The sequence below is a fragment of the Salvelinus fontinalis genome, chromosome 25 (genome assembly GCF_029448725.1).
Source record: "Salvelinus fontinalis isolate EN_2023a chromosome 25, ASM2944872v1, whole genome shotgun sequence".
NCBI lineage: Eukaryota > Metazoa > Chordata > Actinopteri > Salmoniformes > Salmonidae > Salvelinus > Salvelinus fontinalis.
This window is the reverse complement of record NC_074689.1, coordinates 1988230-1998701: the sequence shown is the minus strand read 5'-3', so window position 1 is coordinate 1998701 and position 10472 is coordinate 1988230. Positions and strand designations below refer to the sequence as shown.

The 10472-nt window shown below is 43.4% G+C and overlaps 1 protein-coding gene across 5 annotated transcripts in view; it reads right to left on the bottom strand.

Annotated features, from left to right (window-relative positions):
* Positions 1 to 4985: 4985 nt before the first annotated feature.
* The window catches only part of LOC129822741 (arf-GAP with SH3 domain, ANK repeat and PH domain-containing protein 1-like), an 80407-nt gene continuing 74920 nt past the window's right edge, over positions 4986 to 10472 (bottom strand). For all 5 annotated transcript variants that reach the window (XM_055881108.1, XM_055881111.1, XM_055881113.1 and 2 more), the window contains 5 exons: positions 8184 to 8262; positions 7985 to 8049; positions 7360 to 7862; positions 6975 to 7097; positions 4986 to 6383 (listed from right to left, as the gene is read on the bottom strand). In XM_055881108.1, coding sequence (XP_055737083.1) covers positions 6309 to 6383; positions 6975 to 7097; positions 7360 to 7862; positions 7985 to 8049; positions 8184 to 8262 — 845 coding nt within the window. In that variant the 3' untranslated portion in view covers positions 4986 to 6308. The remainder of the gene's footprint in view (positions 6384 to 6974; positions 7098 to 7359; positions 7863 to 7984; positions 8050 to 8183; positions 8263 to 10472) is intronic.

Genomic DNA, 10472 nt, shown 5'->3' with positions numbered 1-10472 from the left:
ATGGCCTATTTATTGCCTTACCTCCCTTATCTTAACTCATTTGCACACACTGTATATAGCCTTTTTTCTATTGTGCTATTGACTGTATGTTTGTTTATTCCGTGTATAACTCTGTGTTGTTGTTTGTGTCGCACTGCTTTGCTTTATCTTGGCCAACTCGCAGTTGTAAATGAGAAATTGTTCTCAACTAGCCTACCTGTTTAAATAAAGGTGAAATAAAAAAACGTGCATAATCTATATGAGCAGAATTACTGTTTTATCGCAATTTGCCATGAAATCCTTAATTTGAAAGAGACTATTTTTCTGGAAGCTGTGTTGCGACATTGTCCCTACATTTCCCACCATTTGAGTGACAGCTAGAAAGAGGCACATCATGCACATACAGCAGAGCAATGTTGTGGTGCACATACAGTGGCTTGCGAAAGTATTCACCCCCCTTGGCATTTTTCCTATTGTGTTGCCTTACAACCTGGAATTAAAATGGATGTTTGGGGGGGTTTTATCATTTGATTTACACAACATGCCTACTACTTTGAAGATGCAAAATATGTTTTATTGTGAAACAAACAAGAAATAAGACAAAAAAACTGAAAACTTCAGCGTGCATAACTATTCACCCCCCCAAAGTCAATACTTTGTAGAGCCACCTTTTGCAGCAATTACTGCTGCTAGTATATTGGGGTATGTCTCTATAAGCTTGGCACATCTAGCCACTGGGATTTTTACCCGTTCTTCAAGGCAAAACTGCTCCAACTCCTTCAAGTTGGATGGGTTCCACTGGTGTTCAGAAATCTTTAAGTCATACCACATATTCTCAATTGGATTGAGGTCTAGGCTTTGACTAGGCCATTCCCAGACATTTAAATGTTTCCCCTTAAACCACTCAAGTGTTGCTTTAGCAGTATGCTTAGGGTCATTGTCCTGCTGGAAGATGAACCTCCGTCCCAGTCTCAAATCTCTGGAAGACTGAAACAGGTTTCCCTCAAGAATTTCCCTGTATTTAGCGCCATCCATCATTCCTTCAATTCTGACCAGTTTCCCAGTCCCTGCCAATGAAAAACATCCCCACAGCATGATGCTGCCACCACCATGCTTCACTGTGGGGATGGTGTTCTCGGGGCGTTGAGAGGTGTTGGGTTTGCGCCAGACATAGTGTCTTCCTTGTTGGCCAAAAAGCTGAATTTTAGTCTCATCTGACCTGCTGGACTCTGATCTGGTTTTGACCTTTTGCCTGTCCACGACCATTCTCTTGACTACTCCTTTTGGATTAATACACATTGTAAGACTCCAACCATCTTCCTCCTGTGGCTGCATCTGGGTCTCGCCTTGTATCATGATACTTCCATATGTTTGGGGAGTCTCATACATGCCTTTTGGCGAACACCAAACATGTTTGCTTATTTTTTTCTGGCCACTCTTCCGTAAAGCCCAGCTCTGTGTAGTGTACGGCTTAAAGTGGTCCTATGGACAGATACTCTAATCTTTGTAGCTCCACAGGGAGATCCATGCTATCATGGCTCTGTATAGTAATGTGCGTTGCCTTGAATTTATTCTGGACCTGAGGACTGTGAAAAGACCCCTGGTGGCTTGTCTCATAGGGTAAGTGTATGTGTCAGTGCTGTGTGTAAGTTGACTATGCAAACAATTTGGAATTTCCAACACATTAATGTTTCTTATAAAAACAAGAAGCGATGCAGTCAGTCCTTCCTCAACTGTTAGCCAAGAGGGACTGGCATGCATAGTATTGATATTAGCCCCCTGATTATAATGAAGAGAAAAACATGCCGCTCTGTTCTGGACCAGCTGCAGCTTAACTAGGTCCTTCTTTGCAGCACTTGACCATATGACTGGACAATAATCAAGATGAGATCAAACTAGAGCCTTTCGTATTGTATTTAGTCAAACACAATTTTATCCAACAGTTTTCTGGGAGCTAGCCTGAGGACAAACACTTTCCTTTAAGTTCAGATTAAAGATATGACAGATAGAGTCAGCTAACATCCTCAGTAGCTTTCTATCTACAATAACTCGGCAATGCCAGAAGGTTTGTCATTATTGATAGATAACAATAATTTCCCCACCTCTTCACAAAAACCACCCTAATTTTACAAAATTCAAACTTAATATTTTTCTTTCATTATTAGTTTTTTGATGCATGAAGACGATGGCTCACTGTTCATGGTTGGCATTTCCTTCTTAAGTTTGCCCACTTTGCCAATGAAGTAATTATTAAAATGAAATAATAACAATATCAAATGCTCGGTTTGAACATTAACACGCATCGCTTGTGGTACAGTTTTGGAAGCATAAGGACCTTATCTTTCAAATCAGTGAGAATTTTTTTTAAAAACAAAATGTTTAATTGATACAAATCTTATAGTGTTAGGGTTCCCACACGGGCCTATATTTCCATGATACAGCGCTTGTTAATGGAAAACAGATGGAAGACGGACTACCTGTGCTAATTAACTATCTGCGTTTCCGAACACCCTTGTGTAAACGAAGACAAACGCCACAAACATGTCGCTGAAAAATACTGTGCACGGCAGAGGAGGCTGGTGTGAGGCGCTATAGGAGGACATGCTCATTGTAAAGACTGGAATGGAATTAATGGAACGGTATCAAACATATGGAAATGACATGTTTGACTACGTTCCATTTATTCCATTCCAGCCATTACAATGAGCGAATCAGTGTTTAGTTTGCATTTGTGAAATTATTTTGATGTGATATGAAAGTATAGGATTTTATGTTTCTAGAACCGTACAGCAATTGAGAATTGATTCGTGTTTAGATGGAGCATTTGGCTGTTTTGGGTTCCAGAGCCAATTCGCCTTTAAACAGAACATGTAAGGTCCTTGGACTATAAGGAGTAACGTTAGAGCCTCTAGTCCATTATTGGGCTAGATGAAATGTAATGATTTCTGTTTGACAATGTAGCGATCTCTGTTTGAAGGGGCTGTTTGTTTATGTCTGTTGTCATGGTAATCACATTCCCTAAGGCTGCCCGCTAGCAAGAAATCTCTTGGTCGTGTTCCGCTGCTCAGATGTTGCATGCATCATGCATCAACCAATGGTTGCGTGCCACGTTATCGACTGTCATCGACTGAAAGATTGCTACAACATACACTACCATTCAAAAGTTTGGGGTCACTTAGAAATGTCCTTGTTTTGGAAAGATTTTTTTTTTTTTTGTACATTAAAATAACATCAAATTGATCAGAAATACAGTGTAGACATTGTTAATGTTGTAAATGACTATTATAGTCAGAAATGGGAGATTTTTTTATGGAATATCTACATAGGCGTACAGAGGCCCATTATCAGCAACCATCACTCCTGTGTTCCAATGGCACGTTGTGTTAGCTAATCCAAGTTCATCATTTTAAAAGGCTAATCGATCATTAGAAAACCCTTTTGCAATTGTTAACTGTTGTTCTGATTAAAGAAGCAATAAAACTGTCCTTCTTTAGACTAGTTGAGTATCTGGAGCATCAGCATGTGTGGGTTTGATTACAGGCTCAAAATGGCCAGAAACAAAGACCTTTATTCTGAAACTCATCAGTCTATTCTTGTTCTGCAAAATGAAGGATATTCTATGTGAGAAATTGCCAAGAAACTGAAGATCTCGTACAACGCTTGTGTACTACTCCCTTCACAGAACAGTGCAAACGCTCTCTAACCAGAATAGAAAGAGGAGTGGGAGGCCCCAGTGCACAACTGAGCAAGAGGACAAGTACATTAGTGTCTAGTTTGAGAAACAGATGCCTCACAAGTCCTCAACCTGCAGCTTCATTAAATAGTACCCACAAAACACCAGTCTCAACATCAAGAGTGAAGCGCGCGACTCCGGGATGCTGGCCTCCAAAGTTATTGCACATGCACACTTCAGAGTAGTGCGCATGTGCAATAACTTTGAACTTTGTAGTGTTGTACGAGAAGACTGCAGCCCAGGTAAGGAACAAATAGCAAGCAAACGAATTGGAGCAACATCAGTTACATGTCCTTGAGCAACTGCAATTGTAGCTGATTTAATTTAATTTATCCTCCTACAGATGGTTAACAGCTCTTTCAGATATCCCTGGGAGAGGGAGTGAGGAATAACCATTGACATTTCATTGTTGAAATTCAACACCCACAAATACACTGTTACGATAATTGATGCTCCAGGCCATCGCGATTTCATCAAGAACATGATCACTGGGACATCACAGGTAGGCTACCATGGACAGCTTATCTGCCTATGGGGGTTTGCAGTTTAGGCCAGGGATGGGGAAACTCCAGTCCTCGGGAGCTGGTGTGGTTTCACACTTTTTCCCATGGCTAGCAAACATAGCTGGTTAAAGTAATTGCATTCTAAACTGAAGATGTTGATTATTGGAGTCGGGTGTGTTGGCTGGGGCAAAAGTGACACCAATCAGTCCCCATAGGACTAGTTGTCTATCCCTAGTTTAGGGCAATGCGACTGATTGGTCTTGGTGGTAACCTAATCTTGTGCCTTTGTTCATCATCCATTTCAGGCTGATGTTGCCCTTCTGGTGGTGTCTGCTGCCAGAGGGGAGTTCGAGGCCGGTATGGCCAGACCAGGGAGCATGCCTTGCTCACCTACACGCTCGGTGTCAAACAAATAATTGTTGCAGTGAACAAGTTGGATGTGACTGAGCCACCAAACAGCCAGAAACACTTTGACGAAGTGATCCAAAGCGTGAGCATTTCCCTCAAGAATCAGCTCTGATCCCACTGCTGTGTGTAATTCGTTCCAATCTCGGGCTGGACCGGGGTCACGCATATTCTCCCATCTCAGAAAGTGAGAGAATTTTGATTTAATTTATTAAGATGTCTGCTGTGTAGATGTCATTGTTCAAAGGCTGGATAGTCTCTGTTTCTGTACATGCTGTTCTCGTTTTGCATTAGTAGAATTAAGGCAGCTGGGTTGGTGACACTTATTCTTACTATTGGCATATGAAGAAGGCAAGTGATTCAAATCCATTACAACAAAACACTTTAATACAATGGAATGATTGGGGTTGAAATTCCGTTACATGGAGTGTAAACCAGAGGAATTAGTCAATGGGGAGGGAAGGACACATCTATCAGTTCCATCTAGTTGCAATGACCTGTCCAAGAAGCACTCAGCGTTCTAAGGATAACACTGGGCTAGGCAAACTTTATTTCTGCTCGACTGCCTCTTTCTGGATGAATTTGAATGTCCACACCGGCTACATCTTAGTTTGTCTAAACAGTGGCACTCGTGACTCTTGTCCCATGTATAAATCCTGATTGACCTAACCCTGTATGGGTTTGAAGTGTCAATGGGCATTTGTTCAAATCTCTCCCTAGGCCATCTGCGATTTCTCCCCAATTATTGCTTAGACTGACCGCATTGACCTTCCCATGTACTCATGAGTGTTAGTAGCGATCAGAAGTGGTTCTTCAAACCCTGAGTGGCTTTTTTAAATAGCACTGCTCAATTCCAGTCATGTTTCTACCATGCACAGAAAGGTCTACATAGTAGGGTGGAGATGACTGGTCACACAGTGAAACGGTGTTAAGCGGAGAGAACTACTGGTGACCTGTGAGGTTCCACAGGGGCTTCTGATATCCCACCATACAGTAGCAGCAGGTGTGATACTGAAACAATCCCAATACATGTGCACCACAAAGCGAGCAACGACAAGGAATACACTGAATTAATACTTATTTCATCATGAGTTATCATGGTAGGTTTCAGTTGGAGACATGAGAATCTCTTCAGTCTAATGTCTGCTAGGTTGGGACTAGGTAGGATGACGAAATGGTGAGAGACGAGTGACATGGTTTCTTTCATATTTGTCCTTCTCCAGAAATGCAAGCAATGATATCAGTGATGACCACCAGTAAAATGATTACAGGGAATATTCAAACACGGCTGCCCTGATATCTGGCAGGCAGAGAGCACATGTATGATTGTACATGATTGTACAATAAAACATGTATATACACACACACAGAAATATATATATACATACATATATATATATACACACAGTAACAGCATGAACATAGACTTTAGGGTAAGTGCTAGGTTTTGAGAATGGCTATGGCAGTCATAGGCCGTGCTCTAAGGTTAAGATAATACTGGTAAGAATACTCATTTTATTTACAACATGGATGTGCTCAGCATCCAGTGGCTAGTTGAGCCTACTTCGGTTTCTTGTGTTTTTTTCTTTAGTACACTGGTTTCATATGTTGTTACAGTAGCTATTTACAGAACAGGGACACTACTAGGGGTGAGGACGGGGGTTTATAGTGCAAGCCTCATCTGGCTGTCATTCACTTAGGATGTGGACAAAGGACATTGGGAACGCCCCTTTCCTTTCCGTCTGCCCTTCAATGTGGCCGATCTGAAAGGAAACAGAGAGAGAGAGAGAGAGCGATAACGTGTTAGGTGAGGGCAACCGCACTGAACAGTGTTCCTGTTCAATGTTTAGCCTGCTATTAGGTCTGTTTGGCTGTAAGTACGGCAAAGTTGTAAAGGTAACCCCAGGGAGCCTGCTAGGTTGGGACTAGGTTAAGGTAACACCAGGGAGCCTGCTAGGTTGGGACTAGGTTAAGGTAACACCAGGGAGCCTGTTAGGTTGGGACTAGGTTAAGGTAACACCAGGGAGCCTGCTAGGTTGGGACTAGGTTAAGGTAACACCAGGGAGCCTGCTAGGTTGGGACTAGGTTAAGGTAACACCAGGGAGCCTGCTAGGTTGGGACTAGGTTAAGGTAACACCAGGGAGCCTGTTAGGTTGGGACTAGGTTAAGGTAACACCAGGGAGCCTGTTAGGTTGGGACTAGGTTAAGGTAACACCAGGGAGCCTGCTAGGTTGGGACTAGGTTAAGGTAACACCAGGGAGCCTGTTAGGCTGATAATGGGTTAGGGTAACACCAGTAAGGGTGTAACAGTTTAAGTGTAGCACCAGTGAGCCTTCTAGGGGGCTGTTACTCACCCACCACTCCCCGTCCTCCTCTCCTGTCACTATGATCACCTCTCCCTCCACAAACGTCAGCTCGTCATCGTTGTCAGCCTGGCAGTCATAGATTGTCTTCACCCGCCGAGATTTGGTCTTCCCCTAAACACACACATGAACATTACCAAAATGTCACTAGAGACAAGTCAATAGTATGTGGACTGGTCTGGTTGCCAAAACATTCTGTGTTGTGACCCACCAATTAACAATGCCACCACAACCCTGTCTGTGGCCTCAACCTAAGAGGAACTGGCCACAACCCACCAGTGGGAACCCACTACTATTTGCAGAACTACCTAGATATTACTCAATAATACCAGAAAAGCGCTATGGTTTCTGCTGTGTGTCCTTGAGTGAACTTTACCGTGTTGATCTTCCTGGGCAAGGGCACTGGTGTCTCTGGAGCACACGCCGGGCTCCCATTGGTGTCCTCGCTGCCCTGGGGGGATGGGCTCTCCGTCTCTGCCTGTTGATTAGCCACCGGTGAGTCGGGGGGCTGGGGCTTCGGCGCAAGCTCTCCAGGGGGTGGTCTCGGAATGGGCAGATCTGCTGCCCCTGGTTTCGGATGGCCGTCTTGGGAGAGCTGAGGCTTGGGGGGTAGGTCTTTGAGCTGGGGTTTGGGCGGTAGGTCCCCTAACTGGGGTTTGGGAGGGAGGTTGGCGAGCTGGGGCTTGGGGGGCAGTTCTCCAGGTTTAGGGGGCAGTTCAGAGAGCTGGGGTTTGGGGAGAAGGTCCCCTAGTTGGGGCTTGTCGGGAAGGATGGCTTTTGTTAGGCATTCAGGTCCTGGAGGGGATTTCTGGAGCACCTCCGGAGGCAGGCCAGGTTTGTCCATAGATGGGTGTATGGTGTCGATCTTACGCAGTGCCACTAAGAGAAGAACCAGGACACAAGTACTATATTAAACATATGACTCTAATGCTGGGCCATATGCCACAAATAATGTGCTCCCACCTTCAGTTATAGGCATTGCTAATCCCATTTCAACGTACCTTTCTGAGGTAGTTTGGGTAGAACCCTTGGACCAAGTGTAGACTTTGTGTTGCTAGAAGTAGTGCTAAAAAAACAGATGGTTATATGAAGTTAATGAAACATGACCATCAGATCAGAACTCTCAATCTGGCTATCATACGTAGACAATATTCTGGAAAATATTCTAAATGCCTCCATCCAAAATGGATGTCTATGTACCTTTGCTGCTGTGGAATGCCCTCAAACTTGTTGGATAAAGGTGACATCTTGTTCGCAGGAGGAGGGGTGGAGTCACTTCCTGAAATATCGAGATGGTTGTGAAAGATGGAAATATGCTGCTCTGTGTCTATACATAATAATGTATAGACACTAATAATATATTCAGCCCTATAATTCCCCAAGTCCCAAAATGGTCACCTAAGTAAGCACAGCTTATATGTTTGATTTAATACTCCTGATTCAATTATTATTATTATTATTCATAATAATTCCTTATGATTCTTATGTAAAAATATTTGAAGTTCATCTATACATAACATATTGATATACAGCGCATTCGGAAAGTATTCAGACACCTTCGGTTTTTCCACATTCTGTTACGTTACAACCTTATTCTAAAATGTAGAAAATTTAGTTTTTTTCCCCTCATCAATCTACACACAATACCCCATAATGACAAAACAAAAACAGGTTTTTAGAAATGTTAGCAAATTTATAAAAATCTAAAAAAACATTTACATAAGTATTCAGACCCTTTATTCAGTATTTTGTTGAAGCACATTTGGCAGCAATGACAGCCTAGAGTCTTCTTGGGTATGACGCTACAAGCTTGGCACACCAGTATTTGGGGAGTTTCTCCCCTTCTTCTCTGCAGATCCTCTCAAGCTCTGTCAGGTTGGATGGGGAGCATCGCTACACAGCTATTTTCAGGTCTCTCCAGAGATGTTCAATCGGGTTCAAGTCCAGGCTCTGGCTGGGCCACTCAAGTACCTTCAGAGACTTGTCCTGAAGCCCCTTCTGCGTTGTCATGGCTGTGTGCTTAGGGTCGTTGTCCAGTTGGAAGGTGAACCTTCGCCCCAGTCTGAGGTCCTGAGCACTCTGGAGCAGGTTTTCATCAAGGATCTCTCTGTACTGTGCTCCGTTCATATTTCCCTTGATCCTGATTAGTCTCCCAGTCCCTGCCGCTGAAAAACATGATGCTGCCACCCCCATGCTTCACCATAGGGATGGTACCTGGTTTCCTAAAGACGTGACGCTTGGCATTCAGGCCAAATCTTGGTTTCATCAGACCAGAGAATCTTGTTTCTCATGGTTTGAGAGTCCTTTACATACCTTTTGGCAAACTCCAAGCAGACTCTTATGTCCTTTAGGTGCCTTTTACTGAGGAGTGGCTTCCGTCTGGCCACTCTACCATAAAGGCCTGATTGGTGGAGTGCAGAGATGGTTGTCCTTCTGGAAGGTTCTCCCATGTCCAAAGCGGAACTCTGTCAGAGTGAACATCGGGTTCTTGGTCACCTCCCTGATCAAGGCCCTTCTCCACCGATTGCTCAGTTTGGCTGGGCGGCCAGCTCTAGGAAGAGTCTTGGTGGTACCAAACTTCTTACATTTAAGAATGATGGAGGCCACTGTGCTCTTGGGGACCTTCAATGCTGCAGAAATGTTTTGCTACCCTTTCCCATTTCTGTGCCTCGACACAATCCTGTCTCAGAGCTCTACAGCCATCACTAACACAGAGAGGCTGCTGCCTACATACAGACTCAAATCATTAGCCACTGTAATAAACGGATCACTAGTCACTTTAATAATGTTTACATATCTTACATTACTCATCTCATATGTATATGCTGTATTTTATACCATCTATTCCATCTTGCCTATGCTGCTCGGTCATCGCTCATCCGTATGTACATATTCTTATTCCATCCCTTTACATTTGTGTGTATTAGGTAGTTGATGTGAAATTGTTAGACTACTTGTTAGATTTTACTGCATTGTCGGAACTAGAAGCACAAGCATTTCGCTACACTCGCATTAACATCTGCTGACCATGATTATGTGACCAATAAGATTTGATTTGACAATTTCTTCGACCTCATTGCTTGGTTTTTGCTCTGACATGCACTGTTAACTGTGGGACCTTATATAGACAGGTGTGTGCCTTTCCAAATCATGTCCAATCATTTGAATTTACCACAGATGGACTCCAATAAAGTTGTAGAAACATCTCAAGAATGGTCAATGGAAACAGGATGCACCTGAGCTCACCTCGAGTCTTATAGCAAAGGGTCTGAATACTATTGTAAATACATTTGCAAACATTTCTAAAAACCTTTTTTCTCTTTGTCATTAGGAAAAGGGAGAGGGGGATACCTAGTCAGTTATACAACTGAATGCCTTCAACTGAAATGTGTCTTCCGCATTCCTCTCTGAATCAGAGAGGTGCGGGGGGGCTGCCTTAATCGACATCCACATCTTCGGCGCCTGGGCTAATGTGCGCAGGTTGATGCG